This window comes from Solanum dulcamara, chromosome 6 (genome assembly GCF_947179165.1).
Source record: "Solanum dulcamara chromosome 6, daSolDulc1.2, whole genome shotgun sequence".
In the NCBI taxonomy this organism is placed as follows: domain Eukaryota; kingdom Viridiplantae; phylum Streptophyta; class Magnoliopsida; order Solanales; family Solanaceae; genus Solanum; species Solanum dulcamara.
The window spans coordinates 74,320,531-74,344,677 of record NC_077242.1 but is presented as its reverse complement, the minus strand read 5'-3'; the positions used below and the strand labels follow the sequence as shown (position 1 = coordinate 74,344,677).

At 35.5% G+C, this 24,147-nt stretch overlaps 1 protein-coding gene and 1 long non-coding RNA gene across 3 annotated transcripts; both read left to right on the top strand.

The window, feature by feature from the left end:
* The first annotated feature begins 14,471 nt into the window (after positions 1-14,471).
* On the top strand, positions 14,472-17,119 carry LOC129893069 (uncharacterized). Of its 2 annotated transcripts, none has more exons than XR_008767381.1 (3): positions 14,472-14,799; positions 15,649-15,793; positions 16,885-17,119. It is a non-coding gene; the product is annotated as an uncharacterized LOC129893069 (long non-coding RNA). The 2 variants fall into 2 exon arrangements; XR_008767382.1 differs by having other exon boundaries at positions 14,475-14,799; positions 15,743-15,793.
* Positions 17,120-19,039: 1,920 nt separating this feature from the next.
* LOC129891496 (ATPase 8, plasma membrane-type-like) lies at positions 19,040-23,864 on the top strand. The gene is made up of 13 exons (XM_055966880.1): positions 19,040-19,342; positions 19,522-19,641; positions 19,745-19,843; positions 20,206-20,343; positions 20,454-20,768; positions 20,873-21,199; positions 21,283-21,402; positions 21,493-21,615; positions 21,693-21,797; positions 21,880-22,704; positions 22,780-22,953; positions 23,045-23,227; positions 23,323-23,864. Exons 1-13 carry the CDS (start codon positions 19,292-19,294, stop codon positions 23,596-23,598), a joined length of 2,856 nt encoding a protein of 951 aa, XP_055822855.1. The 5' UTR covers positions 19,040-19,291; the 3' UTR covers positions 23,599-23,864.
* The last annotated feature ends 283 nt before the right edge of the window (positions 23,865-24,147 follow it).

Sequence of the window (24,147 nt, the reverse complement as noted above, 5' to 3'; positions counted from 1 at the left end):
ATAATATATCCTGGTCCATCGTGGGACTCGAGGAAGGATGGGTTACAGTATGCACAAGTAGAGTAGTGAGAAACCATATGCAACTAAGTCATTATCTAAGACTCGATGAAACAGTCAAGTGAACCGTCACCTGAAGACTGGGGAGTAATTATCCGAGGTAACCCTTTAGATGTCATTAGGGCTTATATCAGTTGGGGCTTCAGGGATCACAAACATGCATCAAATAATGCCACATAATTTATGCAATCAGAAACACAATTTATCTAGTCAAAGACTCAACTCATGCAATCAATGGCATTTATCATTTCAGAGCCTCTAAAAAGAGGAGATAGTACCTCTACTTACTATTCATTATATAGCAGGCTCGAGAATAGTAGTTTGACTACTTTCAGACTCTTAATGTTCAGGAGTGACTACAAGTCACGAGTTACAATCAGAGCTCATAAATGGAATTACCTCTAAACCTATATCATATACCATTTCACTTAAAGTTAAACCATTCCAAAGGAAAGAAGAAATAGGCTTTACATGTACTAGTTTTCATCACATAGAAGACAAAAAGGCAATGACTCAGCTATTGCAGAAGTTCTAATACCAAGAAGTAAACAAGAGTCTTGACTCATACTCAGAGCTTTACGAATGGATTGAATCCCAAATATCGTATACATATCATTCATAACTTATATCTAAGACATGCCAAAAGAAAAGAAGAATAGTTCTACATATCTATTCCAAAAACACGCCAAAGGAAAGCTTCACATACCTTGTATGGACTTCTCTTAATCACGTCCACATCGTTGTCCTCGAAACCTATTTAACATGGAAGTAATGTAAGTATTAACAACCTTGGACTTTTCATCAACTTAGACTACCCACGAGTATTCATAACATTCATCCCTTCGCTCGCCTTCTCGACTAGTTCCTTAACTAGTTAGGATGTTAACGAAAATCGGACAGCACCTCCCCTATAATGTGCCCTATCCGAAATCCCAACCATGTCCTTAGAACCTGCAGCCAACCAACAATGCAACCAGCAGCCCATACATATACATATTATGACAAAATTACTCAATATGAACCCCCAATAATTCACTCGAAACTAAGATACCAAAACTAGAGTTTTTAATTTTTCTTTCGCGAATTCTTTAATTGCAAAAGCGGAGGGTCATGTGGCTGCAACCAGCAGCTACCAACCTCATTTAGATAACTTTTAGACCCTGCAACACGCCACAACACAACCAGCAGCAGCCCCTACGCGTACAACACCTTATTTCGACAACAACTTAACTATAGCGATTCCAAATTCGTTTATTCCGAACGCTGAACTTTTCAAACATTTTCCCCAACTTCCAGCAGACCCTAAGGTGTGTAATACACCTTAATTTAACGTCATAAACTTCAAATTAGAGGGGAAGCACTTACCTTTCCCGAAATTGACTAAAACTTGCCAAAATCGCGCCTCGAAAATATTTTCAGCATGCTGTAACGTCGTGGCAGCTTGCTGTCCGTTTTTTGCTGCATCAAATCCTAATTTTGTACTACTAATACTTCCATATCATCGTAGTATACGCTAATTAATTAATTTATGGAAGAAAGTTGAGAAACTCACCTTTAATCTTCAAGAACCAAAGCTGCCTCTCTTTTCTCTCTTCTCACGTTTTTTTTCTGTTTGTTTTGCTGCAGTTTGAAGACCAAAACTGAAGTATATCCCTAATATACATACATATATGTGGTCCCAAGGGGTGACATGTGTCAGCCCCTAAGGATGACACGTGTCAAGCCATGATTGGCCACCGTGTCATGCTGCCAATTAGGGGCTGCGGGGTCCACCTCCCCCAAGCAGCTGCATCACCTACTTGACCCTAAGTAGGTGCATCACCTGCTTGCTTGAGGTGCTGCCACATGTCGCTCCTCCATTGGTTGCCACGCGTCGTCTTTTTCCCTTCCTCGCGGGTTCGTAATTTCGTCTCACTTTAAGAGCCTATGTAATCCGTACTACGTAAGTTTGATATATCCTTAAGCAACTTAAGTGTATAAGACTCTTAACTTAGTGTCTTACGTAAGTAAATCGAGTCCTATGACTCATTTCTTAGCTTCCAACTCTTTCCGTATTCTTATGACTCTATCTCCAACCTCCCTTCTCGCGAGGTATCACAATCTTCTTTTCTTAGAGTTGTTTGATAGTGTCGTAGCTTATCCGTCTCACATGATAGTGTCTAAGGAACTTAAGAAAACGTTCCGAGTTCAAGAGTGCGGGGTGTAACACTTTCAGTCAATTTTTTTTGCAAAACCTTAACAGGACCCTCCGTAATAACCTAATAGAGCAGTACGTATAGCCTTACCATGACCCATTCCACATTTATATCATTTAGGGGCCACTAACCTTTACAGGACCCTCTGTAATTGATACGGAGAGAAGTACGTATAGCCTCACCATGATCCACGCCATATTTATAGCGTTTAGGGGTCACTCAACATGATATAAGTAATTTTTTCAATCTTTCGTACATGTTAGTCAATCAATTTTTTGGTGATATGCTTTCCGTCACTTTTTTGTGAAAACTTTAAGGACCCTCCGTAATTACCTGGGAGAGAAGTACGTATAGCCTCATCATGATCTGCGCCACATTTATAACATTTAAGGGAAACTCAACATTAATTACCCAATTTTCTCAGTTTTTCGTGTGTGTTAATTAATAAATTTTTTAGTGATATGACTTTCGATCACTTTTTTGTGAAACTTGTACAAGACCACCCATAATGACCTGTGGGATTAGTACGTATAGCCTCACCATAATCCGCACCACATTTATGGCATTAAGGACTACTCAACAAGAATTAGTGAACTGCTTTCAATCATTTTTTTTGATAAACCTTTACAGAACCCTCCATAATAACCTGAGAGGAGAAGTACGTATAGCTTCACCATGCGCCCCACATTTATAGCATTTAGGGGTCACTCAATTGAAATTAAGCGATTTTCTCTATTTTTCGTGTCTTTTAGTCAATGATTTTTTTGAACTGAATTTCGGTCACTTTTATATCAAAAAAATCTTTATAGGACCCTCCTAATGAGCCGAGTGGATCTATACTTATAGATTCACCTTGATCCATGCCACATATATAGCATTTAGGGGTCACTCAACATGAATTAGGCAATTTCTAAATTTTTCATGTGTGTTAGTTAATTGATTTTAAAGTGAACTGGCTTTCCATTACTTTTTTGTGAAACCTTTACAGGACCCCCCGTGAAGACTTTAGAGAGCAGCACGTATAGTCTCATCATGATCCGCGCTATATTTATTGCATTTTGGGGCCACTTAACCAAAAATAGGTAATTTTTTCTCAATTTTTTCGTGTGTTTAATCATAATTTTTTTTCATAAACTCGCTTTCGGTCACTTTTTTTGCAAAACTTTTATAGGACCCTCCCTAAACACCTGGGAGAGCAATACTTATAGCATCACCATAATTCATGCCACATTTATACCATTTAGGGGCCACTCAACAAGAATCGGTCAATTTTCTCAATTTTTCGTGTGTGTTAGTCAATTAATTTTTTGTTTAACTGGATTTCTGTCACTTTTTTGCGAAACCTTTGCAAGGCCCTCCATAATGACATTAGGGAGCAGTACGTATAGCATCACCATGATCTGCGCCACATTTATAACATTTAAGATTTACTCGAGAGAATATAGATGATTTTTTTCCAGTTTTTTGTGTGTGTTAGTTAATTAATTTTTTGATGAACTGGATTTCAGTCATTTTTTTTGCAAAACCTTTATAAGAATCTTCGCATTGAACAACGTGAAAAGTAAGTGTAGACTCACCATGATCCGCACCACATTAATAACATTTAGGGGCTACTCAATAGGAATTATGTGATTTTCTCAATATTTCGTATATTATAGTTAATGAATTTTTTTGGTGAACTGACTTTCGATAAAAAAATTTACAAAACATTTAGAAGACCCTCCATAATAACTATAGGGATGAGCACATATCATCATCATGATCAACACCACATTTATAGAATTTAGGGACCACTCAACATGATTTATGTGATTTTCTAAATTTTTCTTGTATGTTAGTCAATGAATTTGTTTATAAATTAGATCTTGGTCTCTTTTTTTGCAAAACTTCTATAGGACCCTCAGTAATGACCCATGTGGAGCAGAACATATAGACTCATCTTGATTTGCGCCACATTTATAGCATTTAGGGGCCACTCAACATGATTTAAGTGATTTTCTCAATTTATGATGTGTTAATCAATGAATTTTTTGATGAACTAACTTTCGATTTTTTTAGTTAAACCTTTATAGGAACCTTTGTAATGACCTAGGGGAGAAGTAGGTATAGAATAACCATGCTCCGCGCCACATTTATAGCATGTAAAGACCACTCAACAGGAATTAGATGATTTTCTTAGTTTTTCGTATGTGTTAGTCAATGAACTTTTTGGTTTACTATTTTGTGAAACCTTTACAAGACCTCTGTAATGATCCATACAGGAGTAAACATGGACTCATCGTTATCCATACCACATTTATAGCATTTAGGGACCACTCAATAGGATTTAGGTGATTTTCTTAGTTTTTTCGTGTGTATTAGTCAATAAATTTTTTGGTGAATGACTTTCACTAACTTTTTTTTGTGAAACCTGTACATGACATTTTTTTCTAACCTAAGAAGCAATAGTATAGCCTCACCATAATCCTCGCCACATTTATAACATTTAGAGGTCACTTAAAAGGAATTAGAAGACTTTCTTAGTATTTTGTGCGAGTTAGTCTATGAATTTTTTGGTGAATTAGCTGTCGGTCAATTTTTTTGCAAAATCTTAATAGGACCCTCTTTAATAACCTGATAGAGTAGTCATATAGCCTTACTATGATCCTCACCCTGTTTATATCATTTAAGGGTCACTAAACTAGAATTAAGTGGTTTTCTTAGTTTTTGTGTTTGTTAGTCAATGAATTTTTTTGGTGAACTAGCTTTCAGTCACTTTTTTTTTCAAAACCTTTACAAGACCATATGTAATGACATGGGGCAGTGTGTATGTCCTCATCATGATTTGTGCCACATTTATAGCATTTAGGGGCCATTCAACATGATTTAGGTGATTTTTTCAATTTTTCGTATGTGTTAGTCAATTAATATTTTGATGATATGACTTTCAGTCATTTTTTTATGAAACTTTTAAGGACTCTCCATAATTACTTGGGAAAAAAGTATGTATAGCATCATCATGATCCGCACCACATTTATAACATTTAGGGGCCACCTAACATTAATTAACCAATTTTATCTATTTTTTGCGTGTGTTAATCAATGATTTTTTTGGTCATATGATTTTGGTCACTTTTTGTGAAACCTTTACCGGACTATCTGTAATGACCCAGGGATTAGTACGTACAACCTCACCATGATCCGTACCACAGTTATAGCATTAAGGACTATTCAGCAAGAATTAGGCAATTTTACTAATTATTCGTGTGTTAGTCAATAAATATTTTGGTGAACAGACTTTCAATCACTTTTTTTGAGAAACCTTTATAGGACCCTCCATAATAATCGGAGTGAAAAGTACATATAGCTTCATGATGATCCGCGCCAGATTTATAGCATTTAGGGTCACTCAATTAAAATTAAGAGATTTTCCTCAATTTTTGATGTGTGTTAGTCAAAGAATTTTTTGGTGAACTGAATTTCAGTCACTTTTTTATATCAAAACCTTTACAAAACCCTCCGTAATTACACGGTTGGAGAAGTACTTATAGATTTACCTTGATCCGTGCCATATTTATAGCATTTAGGGGTTATTCAACATGAATTAGACGATTTTTTTTAATTTTTCATGTGTGTTAGTTAATGAATTTTTTGGTAAACTGGATTTCAGTCACTTTGTTTGCGAAACCTTTGTAGGACCTCCATAAAGATCTAGGAGTGCAGTACCTGTAGTCTCACCATGATTCACGCTACTTTTATTGCTTTTTTGGGCGCCCATTCAATAAATATTAGTCAATTTTCTCAATTTTTCGTGTGTGTTAGTCAATTTATTTTTTGGTTAACTGGATTTTGGTCATTTGTTTTGTAAAAACTTTGCAGATCCCTTCATAATGTCATTGGAGAGCAGTACGTATAGTCTTACCATTTTTTTGTGAAACGTTTATAGGACACTGTGTAATGAACAGTGGGAGAAGTATGTATAGACTCACCATGATTCGTGCCACATTAATAGCATTTAGGAGCCACTCAGTAGCAATTATGTAATTTTCTTAGTTTTTCGTATATATTAGTCAATGAATTTTTTTTGGTAAACTGGCCTTTGATAAAAAAAATTACAAAACATTTGTAAGACCCTCCGTAATGACAATAGGGAGGAGTACACATAGCCTCATCATGATCCGCGCCAAATTTTATAGAATTTAGGGGCCACTCTACAGAAATTAAGTGATTTTCTCAGTTGTTTGTGAATGTTAGTCAATAATATTTTTGACAAACTGGATTTTGGTCACTTTTTTTGCGAAACTTTTATAGGACCCTTTTTAATGACCCGTGTGGAGCAGTACGTGTAGACTCACCTTGATCTGCGCCACATTTATAGTATTTAGAGGTCACTCAACATGATTTGGGTGATTTTCTCAATGTTTTGTGTGTATTAGTCAATGAATTTTTTCATGAACTGAATTTCGGTTAATTTTTTTACTAAGCCTTTATAGAACCCTCGATAATGACCTGGGGGATAAATACGTATATACTAACCATGATTCGATCCTATTTATATCATTTAGAGACCACACAACAACAATTAGATGGTTTTCTTAGTTTTTTGTATGTAACGTCAATGAAATTTTAGGTGAACTAGCTTTCATTCCCTATTTTGCAAAAACTTTACAAGACCATCCATAATGATATGCAGGAGGAGTACACATGGCCTCATCATTATCCACGTCATATTTATAGCATTTAGGTCTCACTCAACAGGATTTATGTGATTTTCTCAATATTTTGAGTGTGTTAGTCAATGAATTTTTTGGTGAATGACTTTCATTACTTTTTTTGTGAAACCTTCACAGGACCTTCTGTTACAACCTGGGGAACAATACTTATAACCTCACCATAATCTGCACCACATTTATATCATTTAGAAGCCACTTAAAGGAATTAGGAGATTTTTCAGTTTTTCGTGTGAGTTAGTCAATAAAGTTTTTGGTGAACTAGCTTTCGGTCATTTTTTTTGCAAAATCTTAACAAGACCCTGCGTAATTACTTGATAGAGCAATATGTATAGCCTTACATTGATCCACGTCATATTTATATCATTTAGGGGCCACTAAACTAGAATTAGGAGATTTTCTTAAATTTTCGTGAGTGTTAGTCAATAAATTTTTTGGTGAACTATCTTTTAGACACTTTTTTTTGAAACCTTTTCAAGCCCCTCCGTAATGACATGGGGGAGAAGTATGTATAGCTTCACCATGATCCGCTCTACATTTATAGCATGTAGGGGACACTCAACAATTAAGGTGATTTTCTCAAATTTGTTTCTGTGTTAATCAATCTATTATTTGGTGATATGCTTTTCAGTTATTTTTTTTATGAAACATTTAAGGACCCTCCGTAATTACCTGGGAAAGCAATACATATAGACTCACCATGAATCTCACCACATTTATAACATTTAGGGGCCATTCAACATTAATTAGTCGATTTTCTCAAATTTTTGTGTGTTAGTTAATGAATTTTTTAGTAATATGGATTTCGATCATTTTTTTGTTTTACCTTTACCGGACCATCTGTAATGTTCTGGGGTATTAGTATGTATAGCCTCACCATGATCCGCACCACATTTATAGCATTAAGGACTACTTAACATGAATTATGCGATTTTACCAGTTATTCGCATGTATGTCAATGAATTTTTTGATGAAATGACTTTTGATTATTTTTTTTGAAAAACCTTTATAGGACCCTCCGTAATGACCTGGGAAATAAGTAGGTATAGCCTCACCATAATTCGCGTCACATTTATAGTATTTAGGGGTCACTCAATTGAAATTAGACGATTTTTCTCAATTTTTTTGTGTGTTAGTCAATGAATTTTTTGATGAGCTGAATTTCGATCACTTTTATATCAAAAATTTTATAGGACCCTCCGTAATGACCCGGGTGAAGAAGTAATTATAGATTCACGTTGATCTACGCCACATTTATAGCATTTAGAGTCCATTCAACATGAATCAAGCGATTTTCTCAATTTTTCATGTGTGTTAGTTAATGAATTCTTTGGTTAACTACTTTCGGTCATTTTTTTTGCAAAATTTTTACAGGACCCCTCGTAAAGGCCTGATAAAGTTGTACGTATAATCTCACCATGATTCACGCAATATTTGTTACATTCTGGGGCCACTTAATCAGAATTAAGCAATTTTCTCAATTTTTTCGTGTGTTAATAATGATTTTTTTGGTAAACTGAAACTCAGTCACTTTTACTCAAAAACCCTTGTAGGAACTTTTGTAATGACCCTTGTGGAGCAGTACGTACAAATTCAACTTGATCTGCGCCATATTTATAGAATTTGTGGGTCTTTCAATATGATTTAGGTGATTTTCTCAATTTTTGTGTCTATTAGTCAATGCAATTTTTGGTAAGCTGACTTTCGGTTAATGTTTTTTGATAAACCTTTATAGGACCCTCTGTAATGACTTGGGGGACCAGTACATATAGACTAACCATGATCCCCTCCACATTTATATATTTTAGAGACCACTCAACAGAAATTAGATGATTTTCTTAGTTTTCTTATATGTTCGTCAATGAAATTTTTGGTAAAGTGACTTTCGTTCAGTATTTTGCGAAACCTCACAAGACCTTCCGTAATGATCCGGGAGAGGAGTACACATGAACTCATAATGATCCACGCCACATTTATAGTATTTAGGGCACACTCAATTGGATTTAGGTGATTTTTTTCAGTTTTTCGTGTGTATTAGTCAATGAATTTTTTGATGAACTGAATTTCAGTTACTTTTTTGTGAAACCTTTAGAGGACCCTCCAAAATGACTTAGGGAGCAATAAATCTGCTCCACATTTATAGCATTTTGGAGACACTCAACAGGATCAAGGCGATTTTCTAAGTTTTTCATTTGTGTTAGTCAATTAATGTTTTTGGTGAATGGGATTTGGGTCACTTTTTTGTGAAAATTTTACAGGATCCTCTGTAAGACATAGGGGAGAACTACGTATAGTCTCACTGTGATTTGCGCCTTATTTATAGCAATTAAGGTCCACTCAATAGGATTTAGGTGATTTTCTCAATTTTTCGTGTGTATTAGTCAATTAATTTTTTGGTGAACTGGTTTTCAGTCAATATTTTTTGCCAAATCTTTCTAGGGACCTCCTTAATAACATGAGGGATCGGTATGTATAGACTAACCATGATCCATACCACATTTATAGCATTTAGGGATCACTCAACAGGAATTAGATGATTTTCTTAGTTTTTCGTATTTGTTAGTCAATGAATTTTTTGGTGAACTTGCTTTCGGTCACTATTTTTTCAAAACCTTTACAGGATCCTCCATAATGACATGAGGTAGAAGTACGTATAGCCTCATCATGATATGCACCACATTTATATTATTTAGGGGCCACTCAACATGATTTAGATAATTTTCTTAGTTTTCGTGTGTTTTTCAATGAATGTTTTCGTTAAGTAGCTTTTGGTTTCATTTTTTGCAAATTTGTTTTTTGTGAAACCTTTATGGTACCTTGTGTAATGACCTAGGGGAGAAGTATGTATAGCCTCACCATGATCTGCGCCACATTTTTAGCATTTAGGGGGCACTCAACTAGAATTAGACGATTAGATCAGCTTTTTATGTGTGTTAGTCAATAAATTTTAAAGTGAACTGACTTTCGGTCATTTGTTTTCAAATTCTTTACAGGACCCTCCATAATGACCTGGGATAGTAGTATATATAGCCTCACCATGATCCATGCCATATTTATAGCATTTAGGGTCACTCAACAGAATTAGGCAATTTTCTCAATTTTTTGTATGTGTTAGTCAATGATTTTTTTTGTGATATGACTTTCAGTCACTTTTTCTGTTAAAATTTTATAGGATCCTCCATAATGACCTGGAGGAGTAGTAAGTATAGACTAACCATGATCTACGCCACATTTATAGCATTTAGGGACTACTTAATAAGAATTAGATGATTTTCTTAGTTTTTCGCATGTGTTAGTCAATTAATTTTTTGTGAACTGACTTTCGGTTACTATTTTTGCGAAACCTTACATGTGACGGATGTGACTCTAAATGCTATTTTTGGTGAGTGGCCCCTAAATGCTATAAATCTCATATGGATCATGGAGAAGCTATACGTATTGTTACTCCAGGTTATTACAAATGATGGTGTCAAGATTTTTGAAAGAAGTGCTCGAAACCATCTCACCAAAAAATCTATTGGCTAACACACAAAAAATCGAGAAAATTACCTAATTTCTGTTGAGTGACCCTAAAAGCTAAATATATGGAATGCATCATGGCGGGGCTATACATTCTTTTCCCCTAGGTCATTACAGAAATTCCTACAAATGTTTTGGAAAAAAAAGTGTCTGAAATCTAGGTCAACAAAAAATTCATTGACTAGCACACACGAAAAATTTAGAAAACTCCTAATTCTTTTTGTGTGACCCCTGAATGCTAAAAAATGGCGTAAATAATGATAAGTCTATATGCAATTCTCTCCAAGTCATTACGGAGGGTCCTTTAAATATTTTGGAGAAAAGTGACCGAAAGTTAGTTCAACAAAAAAATCATTGACTACCATGTACAAAAAACTCAGAAAATCGTCTTATTCCTGTTTAGTGGCCCTAAATGCTAAAAAAATGGCGTGGATCATGGCAAGTCTATACATATTGTTTTCCCAGGTTATTGTGGAGGGTCCTGTAAATGTGACAGTTTAACAAAAAATTCATTACCAAACACACCGAAAAAACTGAGAAAATTGCCTAATTTCTATTAAGTGACCCCTAAATGGTAAAAACAAAATAGTGTAGATCATCACAACACTATACATATTATTCCCCTACGTCATTATGGCGGGTCGTGTAAAGGAAGTTCCTGAAATTTAGTTTATCAAAAAATTCATCAACTAACACACATGAAAAAAATGAAAAAATCGTCTAATTCTTGTTGAGTGACCCTTAAATGCTAAAATTGTGTGGATCATGACGAGACTATACATATTTTTCTCTGGGTCATTACGGAGAGTCCTTTAAAGATTTTATAAAATAAGTGCACAAAAGTCAGTTCACCAAAAAATTCATTGACTAACACAAAAAAAACAGATAAAATTGTCTAATTCCTGTTGATTGCCCTAAATGCTAAAAAAATAGTGTGGATCATGGATAGGCTATACATACTGTTACCGCATGTCATTACGGAGGGTACTATAAAGGTTTTTGAAAAAAGTCTTAAAGTCAGTTCACTAAAAAATTCATTGACTAACACACACGAAAAATTGAGAAAATTGTGTAATTCCTGTTGAGTGTCCCCTAAATGCTAAAAAAATAGCATGGATCATGGAGAGGCTATAAATATTGTTCCCTTAAGTTATTACAGAGGGTCCTATAAAGATTTTGATAAAAATGTGCCTGAAATCCAATTTACCAAAAAATTCATTGACTTAACATACAAAAAGCTAAGAAAATTGCCTAATTCCGTAAAGTGGCCACTAAATCCTGTGGATAATGGAAAGGCTATACATACTGTTTTTCGAGGTTATTACGGAAGGTCATGTAAATGCTTTGAAAAAAAGTGTCCGAAAGCCAGTTCACCAAAAATTTCATTGCTTAACAGATACAAAAAATTGAGAAATGTGCCTAATTCATGTTTTTTTTTTTATAATTTAAATTTTCCTCATAATATATAGAAATAAAAGTAAAAGTACAAGGCGGGGGACATAAAAACCTTACCTCCAAATCTAAGTTGGATGATAAGCTGGCTAACCTATTAAGGTCGGCTAACTTACCTCCGATACAAAAAAGGTGCTATCTAGGTACTAGAAAAGCGTTAAATCAATGAGAGGACTCCTCTCGGTACAAAGGGACTAATAAAATAAAAATAAGTCGGCTGACTTTTTTAGGATCGCTCGATTAACGTTTCCAAGTGTCCGTTCGAATTGCAATTTCTTGGGCTCTGCAGGTGCTGGTTCAAGAAATCCAAGATCAGCCTCACAACTCCAACACAAGGCTCAAGGTCAGTAACTAAACCAAAAGACACCCAACAGTAAACAAAATTGAAAAACTAGTTTCAGTTTTGATTGCCGTTGAGTGTGGCTCCAAGTATTGGGTATTGTGTTGCTGGTCTGGATTTGTTGATGCTGGACATGGCATGTGCAGCTGCATCTTTTTTCTGATTCTCCAGCAACCTGCAAAACATGAGGTGCTACCATTTGCCAATACAAGTAAAAGGCAAAAAAACAAAATTTGTTGTTGTATAGCAAAATCTGATTTTGTTGTTGAATTTCTGGGACTTGCAGCTATGTATACTTGATGTTGTTGATAATTCGTGATTCTTGAGTGTTGAAAATCTGATAGATGTCTTGTGTAACTTTGTAATGTGTCTTGTTGGAATTTTGTTGGTGCTGGAGAGAATGCTGGAGATTTTGCAGCTTCTGATGATCCAACAGCCAGGAGGGCTGCTGCACTTCTGTAGTGGATGCTTGGATTTGTAGTTGGTCCTTGTGTTGCAGCTTCATCTTCCAAGTCTGCAACTTCAGCTTCAGTTCTGTGGTTGAGTTGTTGTTTGGTGTGTGGTTGAGTAGTCGTTTGGTGTTGTGTTTCTGTATAATCAAACAACCAAGAACTAACAAGCAATCATTTGTGTGTGTTGCAGGCTGTTGTGGTTGCTGTTGGAAGGGCTGTTGTTGATGCATCTGCTTTATGGATCTCCACAGATGCTGTATTTGGCTTTGTATCTCAATAAAACCTGCACAGCTAAGGCAGCAAGAACCAATTAAACAAAAATTCAAACAAGGCTCTTGCAATTGATGTTGTTTGTTGGTGGCTTTTTCTGGAATTGTTGGAGTTCCATCTTCTTGTCTTTTCAATGTGTGCCAAGGTGTGTGCCAAGGTGCTGTGAATTCCAGATTTACACATATGCTGGATTTGTCTTTGTAGATCAATGACACCTGCACAACTAAGGAAACAAGAAACAGACAGACAAGCAACCTGCCACATCCTATATCAACACAACCAAACAACCAAACTAACAAGCAAAGAATTTTTTGTGTGTTGCAGGCTGCTGTGGTTGTTGTTGGAAGATGTTGTTGTTGGAAATTATAGCCTGCAAACTGCATTTCTCCTCCACAACTAACAGATTTTAAGTGTTGGTGCAAGCTCCAATAAATGGTACACCCCTGCCTAGTTCCTGCATCAAAAGGGGCCATACAAAGGAAGTGTACAGTCTGCTGTGGCTTTGAGTATGCATAACCTCACCATGATCCATGCTATTTTTTTTAGCATTAATGGGTCACCTAATTCATGTTAAGTGACCCATAAATGCTAAAAAAAATAGCATGGATCATGGTGAGGTTATGCATACTATTCCCGCAGGTCATTACGGAAGGTACATTAAAGGTTTCGAAAGTCCATGCATTTTTGGACCTATGAATGACTAACTCTGTTTGAGCTCAAATTTTGTGAGTCCATTCGTGATGACTTAGAAAATGACGCTTACAGTTTTTAGGGGCATACATAACTGTTTTGGAGTTAATGGTTCACAAAACATGAATTCAACATTATCTCAAATTTTTGTGTGTATTAGTCTATAATTTTTTGAAATATGCGTGACTTACTATTTGAGCTTAAATTTTATGGATTCATTCGTGACGGCATATTTCATGATATTAATGGGTCGTTTGGTAGGATGTATAAAAAATAATACTAAATAGAGTGTATTAATAATGATTAATTGCATTAGTTGGTTTGGTATATTAAAATAGCATGCATTGCATAAATATTTATTTACAAAGATATCCTCCATAATTATGGTGGAAAACATGTAAAAGGGGTTTTGAGGGGTAATTGAGTCTTTGACCATGCTAATACATGCATTAAATCCCCTTGCATTACTGATACCTGGAAATCCATGGTATAAGTAATACACATCTTGTTATATCCCATATTTTTTTTAATTTTACAATAGGACATTTTTGGAATAACGGTAACAAGTCAAGGGCAAGACTATGTTTGATTTTATTGGATACATAATTCTTATGACTAAATTAGGATGTGAAAACATTGGAAAAGATTAAAGACAAAATTGGAATTACTCATGTGGAAATACTATAAAAGGTTGAGGACAAAATTGGAATTTCACATGTGGAAATACTATAAAAGGTTGAGGACAAAATTGGAATTTACATGTGGAAATACTATAAAAGGTTAAGGGCATAATTGGAATTTCAACTTGGAAATATTAGAAAAGGTGAGGGGCAAATTGGTAATTTCACTTAGAAGTCTTTATGTCTTCCAACTCTTAGAACTTTCAAGACAATTCAAGAAAGAAGAAAAAAAAAATAAAGGAAAAGAAAATAAGGGGAAAATCGATCAAGGAAAAAAATAGGGAGAAAATTGAAATCTTGCTCCAAAAATTATTTTCTCCTAGTATTCCTACTAATTCAAGGATTCTCTACAATATGATAAAGTTATTTTGGAAAATAGGAGGCTTGTTTGGTTGATTTGAAGCTTTGGTAAAGTGAAGAAGTTGGAAGGAAAAGGTAAGAATTAATCCAATTTCTTTGTGTTATGAAGGTTGTTTATGTTGTAGTATGTGGAGATGTGTAGAATTTATGAAAATATGGAAGTTTTCATGGTGGGTTTTACATATGTATAAATCCATGTATATGAAGATTGTGGGGGAAGATGAATTAAATTTTTGTGTAGTATTTTTGTGTAGTATTTTTAGTGTAGTATTTGAATAGTAGTATGATAAATATTTGATGTTGAAAATGGAAGTTGGATGAAATTAATTGAAGTTGGAAATATGGGTTAGGTGATGAAATGGGAAAAAAAATAAGTTTGTATAATTTGTTAGTTGTTGTTATGATTTTTGGGATATAAATAAAGATTATATGGTGTAAGTTGGTATTAAAATGGTTTGTAGGAATTATGTAATTTTAGTATGATATTATAAGAATATGGAGGTAAGTTATTAAAAGTATGGATTCTTGTTGTTGATTATGAAGTTGAAAGAAGGAAATGAATTTGATTATGAAGTTGAAAGAAGGAAATGAATTTGATTATGAAGTTGAAAGAAGAAAATGAATTGTAATAGTTTTGTTGCATTTATGGAATTTTTGGGTGAAATATGGAATTGATGAATATTGAATAGTTTACTTGGAATATTTTTCACCTATGTTGGAATGAGTTGAAATTAATTATGAACATGAAATATTCATATTTATTTGGAAATGCAAAACTTGGTTGAAAGTTGTTGCACTAATTGGAAAATTACACCAATTTATGTTATGGTGTGTTAAATTGATTATCGATGGAATTGGTGTTGATGTTGGCTTGGTTGTTGATATTGTGGCCGAGTTGTAATCTCGGGGTTGTCATATATATAGGGGAGATGCTGCCGAAATTTTTGTAGACAAGTATTGGAAAAATTGAGTTCTTAAAGTCTTATGAATAGTAATTGGTAAATGTGACCAATTGTAGATTTTGGAGGAAACGAGAATTGAATTTGGACAACCGTAAAACGTCAAAAAGGTATGTAAAGTTTTACATTTTCTTCTCTTGGCATGTCCTAGATGTAATAGGAGTGAATACGAACCTCGGGGATCAATCTACTCTTCGAAATCGACGCTCGAAAATTTTCCTTTTCTATTCAATAGAATTGAATTAGGTAATTATGAATAATTTTGGAAAAATTGTCTAAACTTCTAGATTTTGCACAAATGAATTCCGAATACCTTGAAACTCTTCTAAATAATGTTATGAAGTCTAACGCACGTGATTTGTATACGCCACCTCATTTGACCGAGGTGGGCCCCACTATTCCGAATTTTTCTTCGTTATTCCGTTTGAATTACGGTAGGTAGAATTTGAAAGAAACTCTTTGCTATGCTTCCTAATATTATATGAATAATTATTCTGATAATTCTCATAATATATTTGGAAGTACGGAGATAATTCGGAAAATACTATTTTTACGTAGACTATTGTGATATTGGAAGTACTTGTACTATTATTATTATTCAAGTTTCCTTTTATGATTTGTTATCGAAATTATGCCATCGAGTCTGTATAAATGTTTTGTAATTTAAATTGCATTTAGTTTCTCACTACTCCACTCGTGGATGCCTCAATGCTTCTTTCACTGAGCCTGGGCCAGGATATGTTTTCGTGCGTATTTCTCTGCATTATTCGCCGTGTCCCGACGTGAGGGGACAGGTATGACATGTACCATGGGGTGGTAAATATTATGCCACGGAGTTATGCTGTGCCATGTACATATATGTTTGTGATATGATATGATTTGATATGGCCATCTGATATGATATGATTTGTTACGGAGATATTCCCTACTCTGGTGTTATGATGTGCTGTGGCGCCAATGACAGGAGGGCGACCACGTTTTGTTCACCGAGTCCCATAAAATGGGGCCGGATACGGCATATGTATTTGCATATATGATTTGGGATTATGAAAAGTATTTTGAAATTCTGAACATTTATTTTATTTTCTACACATACTATTCAGATTATGATTTTATTTATTACAATTCATGCTTTACATATTCGGTACATTTTTCGTACTGACCCCCTTTCTTCGGGGGGGGCTGCGTTACATGCCCGCAGGTACCGAAGTTCGATTTGCTGATCCACCTGTTTAGGATATTTGCTGCGTCGTTGACAGTGCTCCCTTGTTCGGAGCTTGTATTTTGGTACTGACTTTATCTCTGTATATTTGGATATGTTGGTCAGGGGTACGACGGGGCCTTGTCTCGTCATATGACTATGCTATCATCTGTAGAGGTCTGTAGACAGAGTTATGTTGTGGGTTTTGTATATATGGTTTGGGTTTTGTGTGTTTTGTGATGGTCTATCAGCCCTCGTGCCTACATCTACTTTTATGATCTATTTAGTAATTTTTTTCTAATCACTACCTTTGTTTATTCGGTTAAAAGGTTAATTTGGGATAAGGGTACGTTTGGGTGCTCAACTCGGGCACTAGTTGCGGCCTACGGGGTTGGGTCGTGACACATCTTAATACATAATAGAGTGTATAACTAATGTAAGCATTAGTTATACATTGCATAAAAAAGTGTACCAAACAAGGTATTACTAATACATAGAGTTAATACATGCATTATTTTTGTTAGTACACTTTACCAAACGATCCCTTTTAGTTTTTCAGGGGCATATGTTGCTTTTTGTAGTAATGAATTATGCACCAGAAATTCATGATTATCTTGACTTTTCTTATGTATTAGTCCATTAATTTTTGGATTCTCTCTCATGCATTTATGTTTGCGAACTACTATAACAATAATAATGTATTCAATGTAATTTTATAAGTAAAGGCGAAAGAATTATATTTATGCATATGTTATCCCTAATTTGTACACGTAAAGAGGTTGTTTTGATAGACAACTCATATAAAACATATCAATAAATCTATGAAGTATCATGGAACGACATTTGAACTTGCAAGGCTTTAGGATTATTATAATATTGAATCACTTTAAAAGTAATTATACGTAATATAATACATAATAAGTGTGATTAGTAACCTAAAAAAATCGATAAATTATCTACGATAGCATGTATTTAGGAACTCTTGTATCCAAGGGTGGATCTATGTAGTCGGAGGGGGTGTCACGCCACCCCCTGGTCACAATTGAAAAATTGTATATATATTTATATTTGTATATGTATATTTATAAGAAAAGTATAAATATTAAATGTGACACCCTCAGAAATAATGAGCCTTGAGGTGTCAGTGGTTAAAGCTTAGGTTTACCACCGTAGAGATGCAAGTTCAAGCCCTAAAGAATTGTGAATAAGTAAATTAGAACCCTAGATCTCTTATAAGTAAAATATTAACTAAACCAATAGAACAAGTCTAAATTTTGTATGCAAATTTGCTAATAAATATTATTTTGCTCTACACTGGAGTTTTTGCCATAGGTTATTGTTAAAACAGAGTGATACCCAGAGATTCAAAATCCTGAATCCGCTTCTGCTTGTATCTATATGCTTTTATAACTAACTAATATTAAAAGAGTCTTGATGTAATATATTGATTGTGTAACACATTTTTACGCTATCATGTCATCTAATTTTAGTTGATTGACCAACATCTTCTTCGACTTCGAATAGTGAATCACCTATTAAAGGGGCATATTTGCAAGCCTTATTTGAGACTACAAAGGTAAACAGTGGAGGTCGTTGCGCTCCAACATCTTCTTGGCAAAGTAAGCTGATAGGCAAGCCTCCTTTTATCGCAATGGTGTGGAGCAAGACAAGAAAGCGACTCATCATGTGATACCAAGGAATACAAGCCTGATTATTAGTAACCGTCCATCATAAGTGAGACTAATCCAAACAATACGATGAATTACCTGCTATAATATATTAAAATTATTTATGTAGCATGTAAAATAAATCAAAGTCAAATTATCATAATTTCCCTTTCTTCTAGGTATATCAATAATAGACCAACAACAAAATAGTCTACTAGTAGTTATTTATAGTGGAAGAAATTTAGTCAAACTTTTCCAACAAAAAACAAGAAAATTTACTAGGAGAAGGAAACACAAAACACAATAACCACTAAAATAGTAATTTAAAAACATTTTAAAATAAAAATAATTATTGTGAGATGATCCATCTTTTAAGGAAAAACATAATAATCTTATGGTTTCTCCTTTTCTATAGACATTTTCAAAGGTGACCATGGACCAAAATATTGGTCTATAAAAGGAGACCCAAAGAGGGAGATGAAAAATTAGCGTTTTGTTGTATTTTGAGTTTCCAAGAAAAGTTAAAAAAAAAAGAAGAAGAAGGTTTTAGCAATAAAAACACCAAAAAAAAAACAAGGAGAGAGACAAGAGTGCAAAATTATTATTTTTTGCCAAATAAGTCTCTCTCCATTAAAAAAAAAATACAACAAAACACTCTTTCTCATTTTTTCCATGTGTTGAATAAAATTAATTTTTTTTTTGCTTCTCTTGGTTTCTCTTAATAAATTATTAACATCATCATGACGTCTAATTTATCTTTGGAAGATATCAAGAATGAGCAAATTGACCTTGTAAGTTAAAAGTTCTAGCGTCAGCGAGTTCAGAATATATATAACTATATATTTTTGTTTTGTTTTTGCATAGATATATACATAATTCGAGTCGAAATATAAAAGTATAATTAATTTATAAATTTAAGTAATATATATTGACCGTATAAGATTTTAAATTTATGAAATGATTATTACAGGAAAATATTCCAGTGGAGGAAGTGTTCCAGCAGCTAAAATGTGGCAAAGAGGGATTGACATCTGCTGAGGGCCAAAAAAGGCTTGAAATTTTTGGCCCCAACAAACTTGAGGAGAAAAAAGTATTATTTTTTTTTAAAAGAATAATGTTCATATTTTAAATTTTAATAAAATCTTGAATATGTGTATTATTAAATTATAACCTATGCTTTTAATTTATTGTAGGATAACAAGCTTCTTAAGTTCTTGGGGTTCATGTGGAATCCTCTCTCATGGGTTATGGAGTGTGCTGCTATTATGGCAATTGTGTTGGCCAATGGAGGAGTAATTACAAATTCACTTATTTTTTTATATTTACATTTTTTTTGGTTTTCCACCTGTGTCCGGTACTGGTGCTTGAGTTACCGGATTTACATTGGAAAGTCGCACATTGAGGGATAAAATGCTCCTTAATAAAGGCGACTTCCTGTACCATGACCAGACTAAATTCGAATTCGTGTCAGAAAGTTCCACATTGAGGGTAAAATGCTCTCTAATAAAGGGGCTTTCATACCTAAGGCTCGAACACGAGCCTCTGATTAAAGATGGAGGAGTACTTACTGCTCCACAGAAATTGTATTTTCATATTTACATAACCAAATAGTGTTTGATTTAGTAATGGTGAAATCTTGTAATACAAATTGCAGGGCAAGCCACCAGATTGGCCAGATTTCGTTGGTATCACAGTATTGCTCATTATCAACTCTACTATCAGTTTTATTGAAGAAAATAGTGCAGGAAATGCTGCAGCTGCCCTTATGGCTAATCTTGCTCCCAAAACTAAGGTACCCCATAATTCATTATGCAGTAGTGGCGGATTCAGGATTTAAATTTCATAGGGCGTTTTAGTCCTCGATGTATTTAGTGATGTTATATGTAATGTTATTGATCCCAGATTTTGAGAGATGGAAAATGGTCAGAAGAGGACGCCTCAATCTTGGTTCCAGGTGATCTGATTAGCATTAAGTTGGGAGATATCGTCCCAGCTGATGCTCGTCTTCTCGAGGGTGATCCTTTAAAGGTTGATCAGGCTGCACTCACCGGTGAGTCTTTGCCCGCGACAAAGTTCCCTGGTGCTGAGGTTTTCTCTGGTTCCACTGTCAAGCAAGGAGAAATCGAGGCAGTTGTCATTGCCACTGGTGTTCACACTTTCTTTGGAAAGGCTGCTCATCTTGTAGACAGCACAAACAATGTTGGACATTTCCAGAAGGTAAAATAAATGTGTTTTTGTGATGAAAAATTTAAAGAATCATTTCGTGTGATTTGGGGATTTCTAAACTTTGGATTTGAATTGGATTGCGATGATGATCACAGGTGTTGACAGCCATCGGAAACTTCTGTATCTGCTCTATTGCTGTGGGAATGGTGATTGAGATAGTCGTGATGTACCCTATTCAGCAGCGTAAATACAGAGATGGAATCGACAACTTGCTCGTGTTGCTCATTGGAGGTATCCCAATTGCCATGCCAACAGTCTTGTCTGTGACCATGGCTATTGGATCTCACAGGCTTGCACAGCAAGGTGCCATTACTAAGAGGATGACTGCTATTGAGGAAATGGCTGGTATGGATGTTCTTTGCAGTGACAAAACCGGTACCCTAACCCTCAACAAGCTCACTGTTGACAAAAACTTAATTGAGGTTGGTAATCAGGACAACGTTATACCTTTATATCGCGATAACATGAAGGCGAAAACGTTATTAATGCTTAATGGTTGTTGTAGGTTTTCCCTAAAGATGCGGACAAGGATACCGTTATGTTGCTTGGTGCTAGGGCTTCCAGGATCGAAAACCAGGATGCTATCGATACTTGTATCGTTAACATGTTGGGTGATCCCAAGGAGGTAATATGCTTTGTTATTAGGTGATATTAGTCCATTTTTCACTATTCCAAGAAGTAAAATGACCATTTATGTTTCTCTGTCACATTGCAGGCAAGAGCAGGCATCCAAGAGGTTCACTTCTTGCCTTTCAACCCAGTTGAAAAGCGTACAGCTATTACCTATATCGATGACAAAGGAAACTGGCACAGGGCTAGCAAAGGAGCTCCCGAGCAAGTAAGATAGCGTTTTTATGTTCCCCTTCGCTTCATGTATTTTCAGTGTTTGTCATCTCATATGTCATTGTTTGCCAGATTATTGAACTTTGTAACCTCAAGGGAGATATCAGGAAGAAGGCCTTAGACATCATTGACGACTATGCCAACCGTGGCCTTCGTTCTTTGGGTTTGGCAAGACAGGTAAGCTAATGACTTTGTTTGGATCAATGCATCATATCATTGATTGTCGTGAATTAAGCATGATTATGTGGTATTTATGCAGACTGTACCTGAGAAGAGCAAGGAAAGTGAAGGCTCACCTTGGGAATTTGTTGGCCTTTTGCCTCTTTTTGATCCTCCAAGGCACGACAGTGCTGAAACTATCCGCAAAGCTCTTGATCTTGGTGTTGCTGTCAAGATGATCACTGGCGACCAGCTTGCCATCGGTAAGGAAACTGCTCGCAGGCTTGGCATGGGAACCAACATGTATCCTTCTTCAGCTCTTCTTGGAGAGCACAAGGATGCAGCCATTGCTTCCATTCCTGTCGATGAGCTCATTGAAAAGGCAGATGGTTTTGCTGGAGTCTTCCCAGAGCATAAATACGAGATCGTGAAGAAGCTCCAAGATAGGAAACACATCTGTGGTATGACAGGAGATGGAGTGAATGATGCACCAGCGCTCAAGAAGGCAGACATTGGTATTGCTGTGGATGATGCAACGGATGCTGCTAGGAGTGCATCTGATATCGTCTTGACTGAGCCAGGTCTCAGTGTCATTGTGCATGCTGTGTTGACAAGCAGAGCCATCTTCCAGAGGATGAAGAACTACACAATCTATGCAGTTTCCATCACAATCCGTGTTGTGATGGGATTCATGCTCATTGCCCTTATCTGGAAGTTCGACTTCTCACCCTTCATGGTCCTTATCATTGCCATACTCAATGACGGAACCATTATGACCATCTCTAAGGACAGGGTTAAGCCATCTCCATTGCCCGACTCATGGAAACTCAAAGAAATCTTCGCCACTGGTATTGTCCTCGGAACCTACCAAGCTATCATGACTGTTGTGTTCTTCTATCTTGCAGCTGACACTGATTTCTTCACTGTAAGTATTAAGATTCTCCCCCTAACATGAAACACAAAATGAAACTATACCAACTAAATCTTCATATACGTGCAGGAAAACTTCCATGTTCGATCAATCAGAAACTCCCCAAACGAGCTTACAGCTGCACTTTACCTTCAAGTGAGTATCATCAGTCAAGCTCTCATCTTCGTGACCAGGTCACGAAGCTGGTCCTTCGTTGAACGCCCTGGACTTATGCTCGTAGGAGCTTTCTTTGCAGCCCAATTGGTGAGTCTTGGAATACGAAAAACTGATTGAATTATTAGACTCAAAATCACCCCATTTGAATATATAGCTAACCGAAATTCACAACTTACAGGTTGCTACAGTGCTTGCTGTATATGCAGACTGGGAATTCGCCAGGGTCAAGGGAATTGGCTGGGGATGGGCAGCAGTCATCTGGATCTACACCATTATTACCTACTTCCCTCAAGATGTTCTTAAATTCATCATCCGTTTCGGCTTGAGTGGAAGGGCATGGGATACAATGATCCAGAACAAGGTAAAAAAACAAGCAATAAAATTACCTCAATATGAAGTATTTTCACTGAATTCTGTTCTTGACTAATGAGTATTTTTGTTTCTTGAATACCTTAGACTGCCTTCACAACCAAGAAGGACTATGGAAGAGGTGAGAGGGAAGCACAATGGGCTTTAGCTCAACGTACACTTCACGGTCTTCAGACTCCCGAAACCACTGGCCTATTCAACGACAAGAACTACAGGGAACTGTCTGAGATTGCTGAACAAGCTAAACGTCGCGCTGAAGTTGCAAGGCTGAGGGAGCTCCACACACTTAAGGGACATGTTGAATCAGTGGTCAAGCTAAAGGGACTAGATATTGAAACCATTCAACAGCACTACACTGTCTAAAGAAGTTGAAATCAATTCAACTTTCTTTTTTTTTCCCATACAAGGAAGGACATTTTTGCAGCTGGCATTTTGTTGGATGAAGATAATACCATTTGGCTGAAGAACAAAGGCTAGCTGTGCATTAAAACAAATTGTAATTACTAGTTGTTATTATTATATCCTTATAGTTATCCTATATCTTATGCATTAAGTTTTATTTGGCTAGACCAAATCTTTTTTGTCTCCACAATCTTTCAATTTCTCTGTGTTCTATTGATCATTCTTATCTCTCTCTTTCTAACTGCAAATCAATAAATGAGAGTTGATGGAAAGACCCAAAAAATGAAGAAAGTATTTCAAGAAAAAAGCAAAGACTAAGAAGCTATAAAGAAAATAAAGAAGCTTGCAATTTATTTGCTTGTACAATTTAAAAAGAAAAAAAGAAAGAAAAAGATCAACTAATCAATCAACTGTACTTGAATCCTATATCATCTGAGGTAAGATTATATGAATCATTTGTATTCCAATCTACCTACTATAGTCCTGCTAGCCTAACAGTCTTTACTAATA